At 42.9% G+C, this 22,061-nt stretch overlaps 1 protein-coding gene across 1 annotated transcript in view; it reads right to left on the reverse strand.

Annotated features, from left to right (window-relative positions):
• Positions 1 to 1,342: 1,342 nt before the first annotated feature.
• Positions 1,343 to 22,061, reverse strand: part of gpr137c (G protein-coupled receptor 137c) — a 59,641-nt gene continuing 38,922 nt past the window's right edge. Inside the window, exons 2-7 of the mRNA XM_023993895.2 lie at positions 21,771 to 21,820; positions 19,910 to 20,162; positions 19,388 to 19,537; positions 14,743 to 14,868; positions 10,311 to 10,435; positions 1,343 to 8,406 (exon numbers count right to left, since the gene is read on the reverse strand). Coding sequence (XP_023849663.1) covers positions 8,178 to 8,406; positions 10,311 to 10,435; positions 14,743 to 14,868; positions 19,388 to 19,537; positions 19,910 to 20,162; positions 21,771 to 21,820 — 933 coding nt within the window. The 3' untranslated portion in view covers positions 1,343 to 8,177. The remainder of the gene's footprint in view (positions 8,407 to 10,310; positions 10,436 to 14,742; positions 14,869 to 19,387; positions 19,538 to 19,909; positions 20,163 to 21,770; positions 21,821 to 22,061) is intronic.

Raw genomic sequence — 22,061 nt, forward strand, 5'->3', positions numbered from 1 at the left:
GTGGGCTATCAAAAAAGCTGAAAAAGAGAATGCAGGGCATGCAAAATAATGTTATCAGGTATATGCTGAATGCCCCTCTAGGACTCCAGGAGGGGAGTCCTAGGGGGGCATTAGGGGTACAGGAGTTCCAGGAGGTGGGCTTGTTGCCTTTGGAGTCCAGAGTGGACCAACTTAAACTTAATCATATGTTTGACATCTTAAATGATCGTGCCCCAGGTTACATGAAAAGCCACATTGATATGGCCTATAACCAACACAGCTACAATACCGGAGCTAGTGTTAAGATAGTGAAATCCCAAGAGTAAACAGTACTGCGAGAAACGTGTTTTTCTATACAGGCATTGTCTATGGAAAAGTAAAAATTGCTTCAAAAAGCAACGCAAAGGGTTTATTTGACAAGGTTGTCTAAGAGAATCACTCCACTGCCCCTTGTGCCCCTACTGCTGGCAGGTGTATTTATTTGAAGGATCGGTATGATGTGCAATTAAAGATTGTTTTAATGTGAAAATGAACATGATGGATTTTTAAGGTTAGGGAGAAGTGCAGTGAATAGTGCCACTTTTTAGGTAGTCAATATAAATTAATGCATTTATGATTGTTTGTAATTTTGTCTGCCTTTTAATCATTAGATGTGTTATTGTTTTTACCATCGAGGACCACTTTGGAAACAAGCGGTTTAATGCTTTCAAGTGATATCCTCTGGGTCCACATTGTACATTGTTGTTTATGTCTGGTTACCCAAAATAAATTAAATTATCGTCAGGACTTTAGGATGACTTTCCGCAACATATCCAGGATAATGGGCTGCATGGGCTGTGTTAAGTGCAGGCTCTGGGGCAAACTGCAGGTGAGTGAACCGCAAAGTTCCCTTCACTCTGTGTGTGTTGTGTGTGTGTGTGTGTGTGTGTGTGTGTGTGTGTGTGTGTGTGTTGGTGTCCTGTGTGGGGTGTGTTGGGGGAGGGATATTTGACTGCTCAGAAACATATTGTTCTGATACAAAGATCTATTTTAGTTAGTGAGGTAATAGTGTTGTTATACTGTGACCATTGTAGGTGACAGGTCAGTGGAGACTTCTCAGATGAGGAAGGGGAGGACCATTCTCCTCAAACAAAATAAAACTATAATAAATATATTCAAGTCACCAAATCATTGATTAAAACTCACTGTTTTGCAATGAAGGCCTACAGTAACCTCCACAGCACGGTAGGGTAGCACCATGGTGTAGCCGGAGGACAACTAGTTTCCGTCCTCCACTGGGTACATTGAAATGTGAAAGTCCTGACAAGTGACTTACAAGGGATCTAACAAAACAAATAAAGGAACATGGACCGTAACCAATACCCTTTCGGCTAAATGGCACTTTGATACTGTATCAGGGTAAAAAAATTAATACTTTGCACCATTTTTCTTGCAATAGCTTTTCATAATGAATTTATTGGTGAATGTTACTCACAGGAAATATTTTGTATACACATGTCAAACGTGTTGACCAATCATTGATAGAATGTGTACACTTCTCAGGGCCTTTCGAAGTGCTTATCCACTCTTTCTCAATGGCAGATTGGCTGTAAGGTAACTGAATGTAATGTGATGTAGAGATTGTTTTCTATGACTGAAATAAATATTGGTCTGTACACAATCTGTTAAGTAAAAACACAAAGAACACACACCCTTTTGGCGAGGTGGTGACTAGCGAAAGATACTATACAAATAAAAAATAAAGTCGCACACTCATCTCTTCTTGCTGTAAGAGTAAATAGCTTTGTCTGAGCCAGAAAGGCCCATAGGGCAAGAGCCTATCACCTATTCCTGTAGCATGAGGCAGATTAATGTACAAGTACACCCCATGGACTGTGAATCAACATCAGTTGCATGATCAGATGCGAATCTGTGAAGCCAAATCTGGCTCATAAATCTTCTTAAATCAGAGATGAGTGGGAATACAGTGGAATGAAAAGTCGTGTCAAAACACACAGGAGCTCAAACCTGATCTGCTTTAAAACACGTGTAATTGAATTGTAGTCGAGGGTTCGGCCAAGACACAAAACCCAATTTCGACATCCAGTCGTTCACAGACAAGAGAAACCTCTGAGCTGATCATGTTGGTCAGGACTTAGGAATGCAAACCAACTCTTAACACACTGGTTATGGTTTGCACCATCAAAGAAAGTGGGCGATTCATATTTATGATTGATTTGTCAATTGCAGTCACATTGATAACCAGAGGGTTCTTGAGCCTTCAGAGAACTGGGCTGTGTTCATTGTGTTCAAACTACCTGGACATCAAATAAGATATGCAAATGTCCATTTTCTGTTGCAAAACAATTTAAAACGGTGTCCATTGCATGTTTTGATAAACACGCCCCCTCTTTGTTATTTTGCTATGTATAGAGTACCACAATATGAGTCATAATACCCATAAAACCTAGGGGTCAAACAAGGAAATGGTTCCAATCATTTTCCACCATTTTAGAAACACTTAAAATAAAGTCTGTGTTTCTTGTAGGCTTACCCTGGCATTATGTTTTGATAACTGTGTAAATCTCTTTAGAACAAGGTGACATTTATCAATAGATTCACCTGTATTTACCTCCCAAAATAGAAATACTAATTAGCTGCTAATGTGGCTATCCTAAAAAAAACTACAAATGCCATGATCTGGATGAGATTGCCAAAATCGAGACAAAGGCAAGAATATCTGGATGAACTATCTATAACGGGAGTAGACGTGACACTATCTAATGTTAGCTAAATGTAGTAATGAATAAATTGGCTAAATTTCTTTAAATGGACAATTCTGTGAACTGTCTTATGCACATTTTAAATTAACACAATACCTGTTAGCAAAGGTGTCAGCTAGAGATGACGTGTAGGAGTTTGCAGGGATTTGTAGTTTTTCATGATGTCTACTTTGATACTAATTATCATTTTCAAATCAGAGTAAATAGAGCCAAATATATTGACGAAAGTCACCTTGTCCGAGAGATTTACATGGTTATAAAAACGCTACGCCAGGGTAAGCCTACATGAAACACAGCCCTTATTTTAAGTGTTTCTAAAATCCCCCATGGGAAAAATGAATGGTGGAAAACGATTGGAACCATTTCCCTGTTTGACCCCTAGGTTTTTGGGGTATTATGACACCTCCACAGTGGGGCTCTATCATGCCCTTGAATGCAGCCTCTAGTTCTGCAGAGGACTCTTGTTATACCTTGTGTGTTCAGTTGAAAAGCTTTATTTTAACATGGTAGTGCTTGCAAACATCTTTAGTGATCTATGAAAGATGGGTAAACGTGTTACATTCATTGGCCACCAATAAAGAATTTGAGACAAATTATAATTATTATAAAAAGGCTAAACCTGCTCTTTGCGAGACACAAGAGCTTATATAGCAATAGATTTCACAGAAACAAAATCAGCAAAAAAATACAATACTTTAACACATACATTTGAACATTAGTTGCTGTTAAACAGATAGTTTCATATTTTTGCAAAGAAGCCCTTTATCTACATCCCCAGAGTCAGATGAACCCATGGATACCATTTTTATGTCTCTGTGTTCAGTTTGAAGGAAGTTGCCGACTAGCGATAGCGTAATTGCTAACTAGCGTTATAGCTAACTGTGAACTGTCTGTGAACTGTCTTATAGCAATAGTCTATTGAACTAACGCTAGCTAGCATTGGCTCACGAAAATACCTCTAACTCCCTTCATACTGGACGCAGAGACATACAAATGTTATCCAGGATTTCATCTGATTATCTCTTTAAGTAAGGATAATTTGCAATCATGCCAGATAGAATGTTGTATGTTCTTGGATATAAGGGTGAAAATATAAACATTTGCCAGTCTTTTCCCATTGATTATAGCTGTCTGCTCGCTTTTGCTTACTGACAGAGATTTGTTGCAACCATCACACATGTATGCAACTTAGTTTGAGACTCCAAAGCAAATTAAGGGAAAGACAACCATCTGTTTGTTCCTACACCCAAATCCATTACCCTGCAGAATCCAAAAAGGGGGAATAAAATACAATACAAATCTTTAAAAGCAGTTCTCCTGGCTGGCCGGAATTGGCTTATGGCCCTGGGAGGGTGAGAGGAAGTTCAACCTGCGGTTATACTATAGAGATAGATAGAGGACTCATATTTGTATCTGTGCCATTCTAGGGTCTTAGACAGCAGCTCCATTAAGGCTATCTCCATTCTAAAATAGTACATTTTAAATTGGCTAATCCCTCCTAATGACCCAGTTGGACATGACTCCAACCGGGTCATCAGGAGGGATCAGCTAATGAAGATGGAAGTCCCACCCAGTTGCCTACATTAAAATGGTGGAAGCCCTCAATGGCGATGCCCATGCTAAAACAGCCTTTTGGCCATTAGAGGCCTCTATCATTCTCTGTGGGTTGTACTTTTTCACTTCCTGTCCAACTGGACGTTTCCTGTATGACCTCCACAGCACCAAAGGTCAAAAGGTGACATCAGCCATATGATACAATGACATCAGTCCCAAACACAGAGATGTTGGGAGAAAATAGCATAGAATATACTTTAAAAAATAGCATAGAATATATTTAAAAAGACTCCCGAGTGGCACAGCGGTCTAAGGCACTGCATCGCAGTGCTTGAGGTGTCACTACAGACCCAGGTTCGATCCAGAACTGTGTCACAACCGGCTGTGATCGGGAGTCCCACAGGGCGGCGCACAATTGGCCCAGCATCGTCCGGGTTTGGCCGGGGGGGCTTTACTTGGCTCATCGTGCACTAGCGGCTCCTTGTGGTGGGCTGGGAGTCTGCAAGCGGACTTCGGTCGTCAGTTGAACGGTGTTTCCTCCGACACATTGGTGCAGCTAGATACTGGGTTAAGCGGGCAGGTGTTAAGAAGCGCGGTTTGGCGGGTCATGTTTCGGAGGATACCGTTGGGTAGTTGGAGCGAAATTGGGGAGAAAAGGGGGTCCATTTAAAAAAATATATATATATACTTAAAATATGATTGCATTCGCCCACTGATTGTGTTTGTCAGCAGATATTAATTTACACAACTCGTATAACGTCAACAACGACAACACTTGATCTCAGACATTCATGGAAGGAAGGCAAGGGAACAAGAAAAGAATGGCAAAATAAAACAAAATAAAATATGACTAGAAGGCATATCAAGTGTGTAGAGAGCAATTCCTCTTGCCCTCTCTGAACATGTTTTTGCAAACACAAAACTCTGTTCAACAGTAACAAACAAAGGAAAGTGTCACATTGCGCCCACTACACCCTCTCGTGTTCATCCGGTGTCTTCCTAACCTTCAGTTCTCCCCCTGTATACACTCTCTCTCTCTCCCTTGGTGTGATTGGAGACAGGTGTGCTGGAGTCAGAGCTGGTCCCTACCAGCTGCAAATCATCCCATAATCAAGACCTCTACATATACTCATCCCTGCCAGATCGTAATCTCTGCTCAGTCAGTTATCACTCTAGCCTTTTGTCTATTCTCAAGATCCTGTTGCTCTGCTTTGCTCGTTTTCCTGCCTTACACCATTTTTGTCCTCTCCTTGCAGTTACCGCTTTGTCTCTGTCTCTGGCTCCTGTTCCACATCTCACCACCAACCACCTTGCTCTGGATATCACTCACCACTATTACCTTGGATTCCCCTCAGGCCCTGTTCTACTCAACCAACTCCAACCTCACTCTACACTCCTGGTTTCTGCAACTCATCTGAGCTACCCCGGTTCTGCACTCCCCATTTCTCTGTGATCAATAAACCTTTTTATGCATTCATCCCGGCTTCCTCTTCTGAGTCCGCTCTTGGGTTCCCTCCCTTCGCTCATCGTAACAGGAAAGGAAAGACAATCAACAGTTTTCTTACCTCCTACCTAAACACTTTCTGTGCATATAAGCATGTTTAGCAAACACATTCACACACATACTCGCCCTGTACACCTGGGCCGTACCACTATCTCGACATGGAAAAGTCCAAATTAGTAGCCATGGAGTATAAAAAACAAACATAGAATCCAGTTAAAATTGAAATAAGTAGGAGGTCATAAAGCGTATTAATAACTTTCGATATTTTGTGCAAGACGTTTTCCACAAGGAAAATAAACAAACAGTAACATGTAATGGCACATTTTCAGGTGTCTCTGTATGGTGGTGTAGCCTGGTCTCAGATCTGTCTGTACTCTTATGGCCAATGGGGTGACTATGACCAGAGTAGCTGGCAAGACAACACAAACCAATCTGGGTCCAGGCTAATGATGGTGATCTTGATGCTGTAAACTACCACATGAATACATCTACTATTATAGTCAGGATATAGAAAGAGAGGGAGGGCGTCTTTAAGCCCATCTATCCCTCTCTGTCACCGGTTAACCTGGTCCCAGATATCTTTGTGCTGTCTGGCGACAATGACCATTAGAGTTGTAAAGACAGCACAAACTGACCTGGGACCTTGCTAGGGCTTTGCAGGGAGTAGCCTAGTGTACTGTGAAACTGGACCACAACACTTTGATCTGATCACTCCGCCGATCCACACTTAGTCCGTACATTCACTTTACTGGGTCCAGATCAGAAAATTCATTCAGAAACATATTGTTTCCCCACAGTCTATTCTCCATTAGGGGCCTCTCGTCGAAACGGAGTTCCCAAGCAGCTAGGAAAGCTGGAGGCTCGAGACTACATTTTAGGCCCGACTCTCGATCTGTGCGCTCTTTGGCAAAAGTGGCCTTCCTCTTTCACACAGTCTTTAACCGTGTGAAAGATTCAAACACACAAAGTATTAACCCTTCCCACGGTGTCCCAGTGCACATTGGGCTCGAATACCGAGAGCATTGCCCATGATTCTAGCCCCGTTTGGTGTTGGTTTAGAAGGACATGGCCATGGATGTCTCATTGCTCAGATAACAACTGGTCTTTACAGGGAAATGAGACATGGTCCAGGGAAGGAACACAAAGTCTGAGATTGTATAAAGATCCAAGTCTACATTAAAGCCAGGGTCTTGTCCTCAGAATGTGAAGTGCGGGGATTTTTTCAAGTACAAATGTCACCTCCCGACTCATGGAGGGGAGTCTGTGTGCAAGGGGCAGCGGGGAGAACTGCCCACTGGACCAAAGCAAAATAGGAAATTTGGGGTGCAAAAACAAAAGTGCTGGTCCATGTACTTGTCTGGTCCTTGAAAGAGATAGAGGACTAACTTTTCTGTTTGATGTCCGACAAACATACAGTATGTGTGTGTGGAAAAGCTGAGAAGCACAATCCTTTCCATACAAACATTTCTTAGGAATAGTACAATGTTCCAGAAAGAGCCCTGCACGGACATGAATGCAAAGCCCGAGCCCTACCCATGCCCACAACGTTCAGGCCCTACACTACCCAGGCCCGATTGCTTCTGCCAAATTTAAGGCCCTGCCAAAAACCCAAAATCAGAAATAACTTCCTCAGTTTGTAAATCCATTAGCTGCTCCTCCCTGTCTGTCACTCGCTCTGCATCCGCTCAGCTCATGGTGGCTCTGAGTCTGAGTATCCATAGTAATGGCTCTGCTTGGGCTACTTTTCGTCACTCTAAACTCCTAAAAACTCCAGGAACATTATTATTTTCTGTGAAATCATCTCTCCTGTCTTATATGTAATGTGGTTGAAGAACTTAGTTAAATATGACTGTACTGCGCAGCAGAGCACGCACAAATGGTTCAGCTTCAAAATGTTAGTGATCAATCTAGTGATACCCGAGCCCTGCCCGTTCTCTAGTTATTGATGAAAAAAATAGATCCTACCTGGCCCTAACCTGATGTATAATGTCGGGGCCCGTTTGGCTCGGGTCGGGTAGCAGACCTCTGTTCCAGGACTATGGTAATAGACATGTTGGAAAGCTTTTTTAATAAAAGGAATATCACTCAGCTGACCACTCCCTAACCACCACTGACCTCAAATGATCTCCCCTTCGTCTGGCCCCAGAAATCCCAAAGGTCGTCACCATGCCTACAACAAGACGGGTAGTTAAGTAGCCCTGGTGGGGTGGGACCGGGTCGAAAGCTGGAATGAGGGAGGCGTGGCCACACAGCGCCAGTCACAGGATCGCCAGGGTAACCCAGAGGGTCGTAGCCATGGAGCTGAAAGTCAGGAGCGCCCCTTCCTGAGTGTTTTCCGGGTTACTTTCAGGGGTATCTACTGGGGACGGCAGGGGTGGTTAGTTCTGAGGGGTGCAGTAGTGATTCTGGGGGGTAGAATAGTAGTTCTGGGGGGTGGAATAGTAGTTATGGTGCTGGTTGGTCTGGATGTTGCCGTAGGCTAGGAGAAGGGGTGCAGTGGAGGTCTGGGGGCCGGTGGGGAGATGGGGGATCCCCGTAAGGCTGCCGTTCCTCTGGGTGGAGCTGTACCAGCTGGGGTCCAACTGGGGCGTCGAGGACAGGAAACTACTGTGGAATGGAAGGGACAGGCTTAACTCAGCATTGTATCTGTATGGGGGATATAAGACGTTAGGTTGCCTGGGGGATGTAGAATGTTATATGTGACTGTATGGGCGACTGTGTTAAGGGACTATGGGAAGTTATTGGTGACTGTGGTGCATATACAGTGCTTTGAGAAAGTATTCACACCCCTTGACTTTTTCCAGATTTTGTTGTGTTACAGGCATAATTTAAAATGTTTTAAAATGAGGTTCTGTGTCACTGGCTTACACAAAATAGTGGAATTATGTTTCTAGAAATATTTACAAATGAACAAACAATGAAAAGCTGAAATGTTTTAAGTCAATAAGTATTCAACCACTCAACCATTTAGGCAAGCCTAAATAAGTTCAGGAGGAAAAAAATTGCTTAACAAGTCACAAAATAAGTTGTATTGACAATAATAGTGTTTAACATGATTTTTGAATGACTACCTCATCTCTCTACCCCACACATACAATTCTATTTAAGGTCCCTCAGTCGAGCAATGAATTTGAAACACAGATTCAATCACAAAGACCAGGAAGGTTTTCCAATGCCCCTATTGGTAGATGGGTAAAAGAAAAGCAGATATTGAATATCCCTTTGAGCATGGTGAAGTTATTAATTACACTTTGGATGGTGTATCAATAGACCCAGTCACTACAAAGATACAGGCATCCTTTCTAACTCAGTTGCCGAAGAGGAAGTATACCGCTCATGGATTTCACCATGAGGCCAATGGGGACTTTAAAACAGTTACGGAGTTTAATGGTGGTGATAACTGAGGATGGACCAACAACATTGTAGTTACTCCACAATACTTACCTAAATGACAGAGTGAACATGCATCTTGTTTGCAATAAAGCAGAATTTTTTTTTTTTTTTTAATGGCAAATAAATTACATTTATGTCCTGAATACAAAGCGTTATGTTTGGGACAAAATTCAACAAATCACAGAGTACCACTCTTCACATTTTCAAGCATGGTGGTGGATGCATCATGTTATGGGTATGCTTGTCATCAGGGAGGACTAGGTATTTTGTTGTTGCTGATCAAATGAAATGGAATAGAGTTAAGTACAGGCAAAATCCTAGAGGAAACCCTGGTTCTGCTTTCCAACAGACACTGGGAAACAAATTCACCTTTCAGCAGGACAAGGCCAGATATACACTGGAGTTGCTTACCAAGATGACATTGAATGTTACTGAGTGGCCTAGTTACAGTTTTGAATTAATTTGGCTTGAAAATCTATTGCAAGACTTGAAAATGGCTGTCTAGCAATGATCAACAACCAATTTGACAGAGCTTGAAGAGTTTTTCAAAGAATAATGTGCAAATATTGTACAATCCAGGTGTGCAAAGCTCTTAGCTGTAATCACTGCCAAATATGATTCTAACATGTATTGTACGAACAAATATGAAAATGTATGCACTCACTACTGTAACTCGCTCTGAATAAGATTGTGTGCTAAAAATGTATTAAATATATTGACTCAGGTATGAATACTGTGTAAATTCTAAAAACATGTTTTGACTTTGTCATTAGGGTGTATTGTGCGTAGATGGCTGAGAGAAATTGATTTAATCAATTTTGAATTCAGGCTGTAACACAACAAACATGTGGAATAAGTCAAGGGGTAGGAATACTTTCTGAAGGCACTGTAGGTTGTTATAGATGACTGTGTACAAGGGAAATATGATGCTATAAGCAACTGTATAGCTGAAATGTAGGATGTTAGCATTGTGTACGCGGGATACAGGATGATATAGGTGACTGTGGGGGGTAAAAGATGTAACAGGCAAATTTTCACCAGCGATATTTAGGATGTTACAGGGAAATTTAGTTGAGCGATATAGGATGTTATAGGTGATAGAGTAGCCTGTTACCCACCTCGGTCGATCTGCTCTGGAGTTGTTGCTCTTGGACAGGTCATCATCGCTGTCGTACCTCCGGGGGTTATCAAAAAAATAGGCCTTGGAACTGAAGCTGTGACTGTTGATCATTCCTCCTGGTGCCTGGGGAAAAGGACACACTCACAACTTAATAAGTAATATATGACAAGAAAAACATTCTGAAAGAATTTACATGAACTTATACCATAGTAATAAGACTGGAAATATTCTTGTAAGTACATAGTTTTAGGTACATGTATGTGGGACCAAATCATTTCCTATGGGTCTCATGTGGCTCAGTTGGTAGAACATGGCGCTTGCAATGCCAGGGTTGTGGGTTCGATTCACACGGGGGACCAGTATGAAAAAGTAGCACTGCTAAATGACTAAACGGTCATTCTTTGCGTTTCAAAGTCAGTGTGGTTGTACCTTGCACCTGTCTGATAAATTAATGTGTCACGCCCTGACCTTAGAGATCCTTTTTATTCTCTAATTTGGTTAGGTAAGGGTGTGACTAGGGTGGGTACTCTAGTTTTTGCATTTCTATGTTGGCCTGGTATGGTTCCCAATCAGAGGCAGCTGTCTATCGTTGTCTCTGATTGGGGATCATATTTAGGCAGCCTTTTCCACCTGTTGTTTGTGGGATCTTGTTTTTGTGTAGTGCATGTGAGCATTCCATTACTTCACGTTTCGTTTGTTTCTGTATTTGTTTTGGTGAGTTTCATTTATTAAAACATGTGGAACTCTACGCACGCTGCACCTTGGTCCATTTATTCCAACAATTGTGACAGAATGTCAATTTACAATGAACAAAAACATAAACGCAACAATTTCAAAGATTGTACTGTGTAACAGTTCATATAAGGACATCAGTCAATTTAAATGAATTCATTAGGCTCTAATCTATGGATTTCATATGACTGGTCACAGATACCTTAAAAAAAAAGTTAGGGGCGTGGATCAGAAAACCAGTCAGTATCTGGTGTGACCACCATTTCACACAGCCCTTCACATAGAGTTGATCAGGCTGTTGATTGTGGCCTGTGGAATGTTGTCCCACTCCTCTTCAATGGCTGTGTGAAGTTGCTGGATATTGGCAGCAATTGGAACATGCTGTTGTACACGTTGATCCAGAGCATCCTAAACATGCTCAGTGGGTGACATGTCTGATGAGTATGCAGGCCATGGAAGAACTGGGACATTTTCAGCATCCAGCAATTGCATACAGATCCTTGCGACATGGGGCATATTTGTGCATTATCATACTGAAACATGAGGTGATGAATGGCACGACAATTGCCCTCAGGATCTCGTCACGGTAGCTCTGTGCATTCAAATTGCCATGGGGCACTCTGACATCAGCAAACCGCTCGCCCACATGACACCATACGTCTGCCATCTGTCCGGTACAGTTGAAACCGGGATTCATCCATTAAGAGCACACTTTTCCAGCATGCCAGTGGCCATTGAAGGTGAGCATTTACCCAAAGAACACCGAACTGCAGTCAGGTCAAGACCCTGGAGAGGATGACGAGCACACAGATGAGCTTCCCTAGGATGTTTTCTGACAGTTTGTGCAGAAATTATTTGGTTGTGCAAACCCACAGTTTTATCAGCTGTTTGGGTGGCTGGTCTCAGACGATCCCGCAGGTGAAGAAGCTGAATGTGAAGGTCCTGGGCTAGTGTGATTAAATGTGGTCGGCGGTTGTGAGGCCTGTTGGACGGACTGCCAATTTCTCTAAAACGGCGTTGGGGTTGGCTTATTGCAGAGAAATTAACATTACATTCTCTGGCAACAGCTCTGGTGGACACTCCTGCAGTCACCATGTCAATTGCACACTCACTCAAAACTTGAGACATCTATGGCATTGTGTTGTGTGACAAAACTGCACATTTTAGAGTGGCCTTTAATTGTTCTCAGCACAAGGTGCACCTGTGTAATGATCATGATGTTTAATCAGCTTCTTGATATTCAACACCTGTCAGGTAGATGGATTATTTTGGCAAATGAGATGCTCACTAACAGGGATGTAAAACAAATTTGTACATTTGAGAGTAATTTCTGGGATCTTTTATTTCAGCACATGAAACATGGGACCAACACTTTACATGTTGCGTTTATGTATTTGCTCAGTATAGATGAGAGAAACTGAGAACAAGATTAAAATAAAGGCCACATAGAACCTAATGCTGTGTTAAGCTACCCTGTACCGAGGTAGGCAAATATTTGACTAATGTGCATTGAAACACATATGATTAATGTGAGCTCCTTGTAGGGCTGGGCAATATATCCAATTAATTTGAATGTATGTTTTTGAGCGATATTCCAAATGCCTGTCTCGCAGAATCAAGTTTTTAAAGATATTTTTCAGTTTTATGAGCGTTTATGTCAGCTTGTTCACATTGTCTTTTTGGTCTCGTCTCATTCGCTCCTTCTGTACTGTGCACCTTCCCATTTACACCAGACATCTGTATGTAATGATGAGATGCTCATATCTCTGCCCTAACAATGGGAGTCGTTGTCCCAAAGGCAGACCTTTGGGACAATTCAAAATGAGCGCATAGGGCTTATTTTTGACAGAATTTTGCGAGCGAAACCTCTCGCTTCGCATCTTTTTCCTAAGCCCCCCCCCCCCACCCCACCCCCACCCACAACAACAAAAATGAGAGATCACTTCTACCTCTCTGACAAAAGTTTTTTTTGTATAATATTTTTTCGTGGTATCCAATTGGTAGTTGCAGTCTTGTCCCATCGCTGCAACTCCCGTACGGACTCGGGAGAGGGACAGTTCGAGAGCCGCGTGTCCTCCAAAACACAACTCAGCCAAGTCGCACTGCTTCTTGACACACTGCTCGCTTTACCCGGAACCCAGCCGCACCAATGTGTCGGAGGAAACACTGTACACCTGGCTACCGTGTCAGCGTGCATTGCGCCCGGCCCGCCACAGGAGTCGCTAGTGCGCGATGGGACAAGAACATCCCTGCCGGCCAAACCCTCCCCTAACCCGGACGACGCTGGGCCAATTGTGCGCCGCCCCATGGGTCTCCCGGTCGCGGGCGGCTGCAATAGAGCCTGGACTCGAACCAGGATCTCCAGTGGCACAGCTAGCAGTGCCTTAGACCACTGCGCAACTCGGGAGGCCTCGACAAACGGTTTTCACTCGCTATTTGCATTTGAGGTTTGGTCCAACAGAATCGGTCATATGGACACCGAAACGCATGGTGACATTATTTTACTGTAATAGAGGAGAAGGTAACCTTTCGAACCATACCAACGCCTCAAATTTCGAGCAGAGCAGACATACTAAAACAGATGTACAATGAAAATTCATTCTGGAAAATGAATGCTCAGTTTGTCGCACGCGCATTACAGTACGACGTATCACTAGCGGCATTTTAGTCAGATAAAGATATACTGGCTGTTTAGTCTGTGTTTTATAAATGCGCAACAAGCATAAAACAATGATATAAGGAATTGTCAACTTGTTCTCATTCTGAGAAATAAGGTAGTGATTTCAACATGTGAACACAGAGGACAGGCTAGCATGCTGTTCAAACAGTTGGAGACGGACAGAAGGTTGTTCACAACAGTTCAACTGTTTTGCCTTGTTACCTGAATTCAGAGCTTGTGTAACTAAACCTAGATCCAAGTTGGCTAAACTTGAAATATAAATATTAGCTGGCTACTCACCAGCATGTGGGCTTGTGCTTGAGAGATTGTTAATGAGACCGGTGTTCATTTTCTATAATGCCTGCTACATTATTAGTGAATGTGCATTATGCATGGTTCTGATTAAATGTGTAACATAAAGGGCATTTTTATAGACAGACCTGAAAGCCAGATCAGTGATTATTGCAACAACAAAAAAAGCAGGTACAACTACATTGATCAAATAATGACATTATTATTGGGTCTTATGGTTATGGAAGGCATACTTTCTTTATTATTATTATTTTTTTAACTAGGCAAGTCAGTTAATAACACATTCTTATTTACAATGACGGCCTAGGAACAGTGGGTTAACTGTTCAGGGGCAGTACGACAGATTTTTACCTTGTCAGCTCATGGATTCGGTCTAGCAACCTTTCGGTTACTGGCCCAATGCTGTGACCTAGGCTACCTGCCAACCCCGCATATATTCAGCCTAGGTATAATCTCACAAGCTCTGAATTCATTAGATTATTGCTGACTGTTTTAAATTAAGTGTATTTTACGTTCAATTGTACAACAAAGCTTATTTAGAGAAAACGTAAAACAAATCGAGATACAGCATATATCGTGAATCGCCCATAAGTTTGACATCTTTTTAGATATTAGTTTTAGGCCATATCGCCTAGCCTTAGCTCCTTGATTGACTGGTATACCGTCAGGAAGTCAATTGTCTTACTAGGTACTGATTGGATAGTATACATGAAGTAAATGGTCTTACTAGGTTCTGATTGGGCCTCTGTACCCTGAAGAAGACCACGACCAGACTGGTGGGTAGCAGCTCCCAGAAAAAGAGGATGATCCCAAAGATGATGTAGGCCTCTCCACTGATCTTCTCTATGTCTGCCTGGAGGGAAAACACACACAGATCCAACAATTAGAGAAATGAAACACAGAAAAAATACACACACAAGCGCACATAATAGTTTGTAGGCCAAACAGTTCGGAAGCTACAGACGATCGTTGGATGTGGTGGATTGAGATGCATTCTAATGCAAAAAACACATCTCTAGCTTAAACTATACATATACAGTGCCAGTCAAAAGTTTGGACACATCTACTCATTCAAGGGTTTTTCTTTTTTACATTGTATAATAATAGTGAAGACATCAAAACTATGAAATAACACATATGGAATCATGTAGTAAACAAAAAAGTGTTTAACAAATCAAAATATATTCTAGATTTTGGATTCTTCAAAGTAACCACTCTTTGCCTTGATGACAGCTTTGCACACGCTTGGTATTCTCTCAACCAGCTTCATGAGCTAGTCACCTGTATTGCATTTCAATTAACAGGTATGCCTTGTTAATTTGTGGAATTTATTTCCTTCTTCATTTGTTTGAGCCAATCAGTTGTGTTGTGACAAGGTACAGTAGGGGTGGTATACAGAAGATAGCCCTATTTGGGATGATTAGGTCTGTTCAAACTTTTGACTGGTACTGTATATACAGTCGTGGCCCAAAGTTTTGAGAAAGACACAAATATTAATTTTCACAAAGTCTGCTGGCTCAGTTTGTATGATGGCAATTTGCATATACTCCAGAATGTTATGAAGAGTAATCAGATGAATTGCAATTAATTGCAAAGTCCCTCTTTGCCATGCAAATTAACTGAATCCCCCCCCCAAAATGTCCACTGCATTTCAGCCCTGCCATAAAAGGACCAGCTGACATCATATCAGTAACTCTCTCGTTAACACAGGTGTGAGTGTTGATGAGGACAAGGCTGGAGATCACTCTGTCATGCTGATTGAGTTCGAATAACAGACTGGAAGCTTCAAAAGGAGGGTGGTGCTTGGAATCATTGTTCTTCCTCTGTCATTCATGGTTACCTGCAAGGAAACACGTGTCGTCATCATTGCTTTGCACAAAAAGGGCTTCACAGGCAAGGATATTGCTGCCAGTAAGATTGTACCTAAATCAACCATTTATCGGATCATCAAGAACTTCAAGGAGAGCGGTTCAATTGTTGTGAAGAAGGCTTTCAGGGCGCCCAAGAAAGTCCAGCAAGCGCCAGGACCGTCTCCTAAAGTTGATTCAGCTGCGGGATCGGGGCACCACCAGTACAGAGCTTGCTCAGGAATGGCAGCAGGCAGGCGTGAGTGCATCTGCACGTACAGTGAGGCGAAGACTTTTGGAGGATGGCCTGGTGACAAGGGTAGCAAAGAAGCCACTTCTCTCCAGGAAAAACATCAGGGACAGACTGATATACTGCAAAAGGTACAGGGATTTGACTGCTGAGGACTGGGGTAAAGTAATTTTCTCTGATGAATCCCCTTTCCGACTGTTTGGGGCATCCGGAAAAAAGCTTGTCCGGAGAAGACAAGGTGAGCTCTACCATCAGTCCTGTGTCATGCCAACAGTAAAGCATCCTGAGACCATTCATGTGTGGGGTTGCTTTTCAGCCAAGGGAGTGGGCTCACTCACAATTTTGCCTAAGAACACAGCCATGAATAAAGAACGGTACCAACACATCCTCTGAGAGCAACTTCTCCCAACCATCCAGGAACAGTTCGGTGACGAACAATGCCCTTTCCAGCATGATGGAGCACCTTGCCATAAGTCAAAAGTAATAACTAAGTGGCTTGGGGAACAAAATATCGATATTTTGGGTCCATGGCCAGGAAACTCCCCAGACCTTAATCCCATTGAGAACTTGTGGTCAATCCTCAAGGCGGGTGGACAAACAAAAACACACAAATGCTGACAAACTCCAACCATTGATTATGCAAGAATGGGCTGCCATCAGTCAGGATGTGGCCCAGAAGTTAACTGACAGCATGCCAGGGAGGATTGCAGAGGTCTTGAAAAAGAAGGGTCAACACTGCAAATATTGACTCTTTGCATCAACTTCATGTAATTGTCAATAAAAGCCTTTGACACTTATGAAATGCTTGTAATTATACTTCAGTATTCCATAGTAACATCTGACAAAAATATCTAAAGACACTGAAGCAGCAAACTTTGTGGAAATTAATATTTGTGTCATTCTCAAAACTTTTAGCCACGACTGTAGATTGATAAGGGGGAAAAAATTATTGTAAACATTTTTGAATAAGGCTGTAACGTAACAAAATGTGGTAAAAGTCAAGGTGTCTGAATACTTTCCGAATGCTCTGTATATATACTGAACAAAGATATAAACTCAACATATAAAGTGTTGGTCCCATGTTTCATGAGCTGAAATAAAATTTCCCAGAAATGTTTCTCTCAAATTTTGTGCACAAATTTGTTTACATCACTTTTAGTGAGCATTTCTCCTTTGCCAAGATAATCCATCCACCTGACAGGTGTGGTATATCAAGAAGTTGATTCAACACCACGATCATTACACAGGTGCACCTTGTGCTGGGGAAAAGAAAATGTGCAGTTTTGCCACACAACACAATGCCACAGATGTCTCAAGTTTTGAGAGAGTGTGCAATTGGCATGCTGACTGCAGGAATGTCCACCACTGCTGTTGCCTGCGAATTTCTCTACCCTAAGCCATAATTACAGAATTTGGCAGTATGTCCAACGAGCCTCACAACCGCAGATCACATGTAACCATGCCAGCCAAGGCCCTCCACATCCGGCTTCTTCACCTGTGAGATCGTCTGAGACCAGCGATCCGGACAGCTGATGAAACTGACGAGTACTTCTGTCTGTATTAAAGCCCTTTTGTGGGGAAAAACTCATTCTGATTGGCTGGGCCTGGCTCCCCATGGCTGCACCCCTGCCCAGTCATGTGAAATCCATAGATTAGGGCCTAATTAATTGATTTTAATTGACTGATTTCCTTATATGAACTGTAACTCAGTAAAATCATTCAAATTGTTGCATGTTGCATTTATATTTTTGCACAGTATTGTTTGTGACTACTCAACAGAAAAAAATCTTGGCCAACCAACAACCTATCAACCAAACAATCGACCATTCGACAAAATGGGGTCAGCCCTCAACTGAGACAGAAACATACTTTAAGATAATTTCTCAGATAATCCCAAATACAGACACAAACCGACGTGGATAGATAAGATTGTAGACATAGAAACAGAAATAAAGACACGTGAGTGTGAGTGTGTGTGTGTGTCTGTGTCTGTGAGTGTATGTAATTGTGACACACTTACCTCCACAAGACACATTTAAACCAATGAACCAAGACAGACAGTCACCCAAACACACGCAGTGGCCCAAGACTGGCCTAGGGAACTAGGAAAACCTCCAGTACAGGGCCGTCTGTCTCAGGGTTTGAGACCAGATCTAGGTCACTAGCACCAGGCAGTCCTTTGCTGTGATCCCCCCCTCTCCTCGCCTGGCCTAGCTGGGTTATTTATAGACAAATGAAGACCTTTCCCCCACAGAGCCCTTATCCTCCCAACTCCCCTCAAATGGATTATAGCTGCAGAAGCCACAGAGCTCTCAGCCACTCAGCAAACAGATCTGGATAGAATGGCTCTGTCATCAATGTCTTCTGGACAGATTGAACTCAAGCCAAGTGTCAACTTAGAAGGGAGACTATGGAGAATGGTCGTAAACATGAGATGTATGCACAGATACACACAGAGGGACTCATCCACACATATGGTACATATAGTGCTCGTCCTTAAAGATCTAACAACCGGATTTTGTTGATAGATGAGAAAGTATGAATTCAGTTATCAAAATGAAATTATAATTGAAAACATGTTATTTCTACCAGTACATGTGTGCTTTAGTGTTGTTTTCTTTGGCAACTGTTGTATAAGTGGGATAAACGCTTAAATATAGAGTCATATAAAAGAGCTTAGTGTTCACAGGCACAAACACATGCACGCACACAAACACAAACGCTCATCGGAGCGTACGTGCGCACAGACACACACACACACACAGAGTCATGTAAAAGCAGAACACACACAGACTGGCACAGACATATCCACATTGTACACACATTGACACTTAAATTGGGCATACACGTGTGCACTGTTGAGAAACAGAGAAAACCCCCCAAAAATGTGTTTGAACTTTCATCTATGCAACTAACGCAGAATGGATGTGACTGCCGATTAGTTGCAGACATAGCCTAATCATACAGACACCGACACACACACACACACCGACACACACACCGACACCGACACACACACACACACACAGTGTTTGCAGACTGATCAGCCCTATAATAGATGATTAATTATGTCAGTCACCCAGGGTGACTGTTTGGCTGGCAGAACAGCAAGCTTTGAATATCTAGGACAGCAGGGTTCACTGAAGGTGAACAGGCCGGACACACATTCACACACACGCCCCTAGTCCTCTCACAGCGACTTAACACTAACAATCTTCATGATCATCGTCAACATTTTACGCGTGTGTGTGTATTCCTAACCACGGCTATCCTACCTGGTCAGAGACGTTGTACCAGCTGTAGTTAAAGGCGCTGGGACGGTTCTCTGGAGAGAGAGCCACCACCACCAGGTTATAGCCGGCCCTGGACGTGTAGAGCAGGATGACTGCAGCACCTATGACAGTAGCTTGGCACACTGACGTACCCTACAGCGTAGGTAGGGAGAGGGTGAGAGAGAGATATTGTATTACATTTTTGGGATTTTAGTCATTTAGCAGACACTTGTCCAGAGCGCCTTACAGGAGCAATTAGGGTAAAGTGCCTTGCACAAGGGCACAAACAGATTTTTCATCTAGTCGGCTCAGGATTCGAAACAGCGACCTTTCAGTTACTAGCCCAATGCTCTTACCCACTAGGCTACCTGCCGTATGGTGCACCTCTAGAGCACTAAGGGATGATAAAGATGATTAATCAATGAATTGATTGATTAAGTAACTGATTGGTTAGTTGGTTAATTGGTTAAGTGACTTATTGGCTAATTGATTGATTTAATGCTTGATTGATGGACCGTCCAGTACCTTGGATTCGAGGTAGACGTTGGACGAGGACATCTTGGCAATCTTGAAAATGCACACGGCCAGCGAGATAGCGCAGAGTACGAAGAGGCTGTCGTTGACCAGCACCCGGGCCAGCACCACCTGCCGCACCTCTGCCTCGCCCGCCTCGCCCCCCATGCCACCCCCTATGCCCCCCTGCACCAGCATTGCGCATGTCAGGTTTACCACGAGGAAGAAAAGGCTGGCAGAGATGAACGCCAGATGCATGGGAAACCTGCGGAAAAAAAACACAATTATAGGTGGTACAAGAACTAGCTTACAATACACAACATTACAATAATTCTACACAACAATAAATTAATAAAGCTTAAAACACCCAAAACCCCATTTCATTCTACTGCATTGGCTCAGTCAATCTTCCCAGTTCCCCCTTTTGCCTTCTCCACCTGCTCTTCTCCTTTACCCCCCCCCCCCCTTGCAGGATGTGTGTATGGGTTGTGTTTGTGAATATGCGTGTGCATTTGTGCATGTGTGTGTGCCTACGTGTGTGGTGCTGGGGATTGTAGAGGACTGGGATGGAAAGGGGGGAGGAGGGTGTGGTGGATTCGGGGATTTGAGTTTGCAGCTTTTCATTTCGCATCAGACATTAATCGGCTGGGTGATCAAAGTGTTTATTAGTCCAGAAATTCAGACACCACCTTCCCCAGTCCACATCAAACAGCCAAGGGTGGAGACAGCTGAGACGAAGCTCAGAGGCATTATTAGACTTCATCAAGGTTACTTCATCAGTCCATTCCACTGTATCTACAATAACACACTCTAGGCATTCAGTGAAAGTCAATCATTGATACTGTACAGAGCTTGGCCAACTTGGTTTTGGGCTCTTGAGTATCTGAACGAATTGCTACCATTTATTCCAATTACAAATCACTTTAAGGGAATAACATAACATGAAAATGACACTCTAGTACGTTCTTACTAGAATGGGATCATTCAAACCTTTGGTGGCAACATGGCTCTCGTGTCCTGTGTCCTGTGTGAATTTAAGTATGCTCTCTCTAATTCTCTTTCTCTCTCTCGGAGAACCTGAGCCATAGGACCATGCCTCAGGACTACCTGGCATGATGACTCCTTGCTGTCCCCAGTCCACCTGGCCGTGCTGCTGCTCCAGTTTCAACTGTTCTGCCTGCGGCTATGGAACCCTGACCTGTTCACCGGACGTGCTACCTGTCCCAGACCTGCTGTTTTCAACTCTCTAGAGAGAACAGCAGGAGCGGTAGAGATACTCTGAATGATCGGCTATGAAAAGCCAACTGACATTTACTCCTGAGGTGCTGACTTGCTGCACCCTCGACAACTACTGTGATTATTATTATTTGACCATGCTGGTCATTTATGAACATTTGAACATCTTGGCCATGTTCTGTTATAATCTCCACCATCTCCAGTCCACAGCCAGAAGTGGACTGGCCACCCCTCACAGCCTGGTTCCTCTCTAGGTTTCTTCCTAGGTTTTGGCCTTTCTAGGGAGTTTTTCCTAGCCACCGTGCTTCTACACCTGCATTGCTTGCTGTTTGGGGTTTTAGGGTGGGTTTCTGTACAGCACTTTGAGATATCAGCTGATGTAAGAAGGGCTATATAAATAAATATGATTTTATTTGATATTGTGTGTCTTTTCAAACAGCCATGGCATTTCAACTCTCATGGCATCGTTTTAAGAAAACACTGTCCATTCCCATACACAAGCTTTCATTTGGGTTATTGGCCATTTGATTCCCTCCTGCCCAACATCCTCTCCCCTGCATTGTCCCTCGCCTCACCCCAATCAGTATAAACTCAGTTAGACGAACCCAGACACAGAGTCAGCAAATATTCCACTAACTTGTATTTGTTGAGCTCCGGAGAATATTTTGCTTTGGCTTTAAACATTACCTGGGGAGACAGAGAAGGGACACATTGTTATTAACAGTTTACTCATCATTAAACATTCACACATTGATATTGCTGAGGAGCACAGAAAAGCATGTGGTGGCAGCAGTGGCACTCACAACAGATAGAAATAGACACCAACATGAATCACAAAGGTGGGTGCCGGGCTGGTGGGCTACGAAAGGGGGTAAAGCATTGAATACATGCAATCAGTATTAGGTCTTCAAAGTACTTTTCACACTAC

The sequence above is a fragment of the Salvelinus sp. IW2-2015 genome, linkage group LG9 (assembly GCF_002910315.2).
Source record: "Salvelinus sp. IW2-2015 linkage group LG9, ASM291031v2, whole genome shotgun sequence".
Taxonomy (NCBI): Eukaryota; Metazoa; Chordata; class Actinopteri; order Salmoniformes; family Salmonidae; genus Salvelinus; species Salvelinus sp. IW2-2015.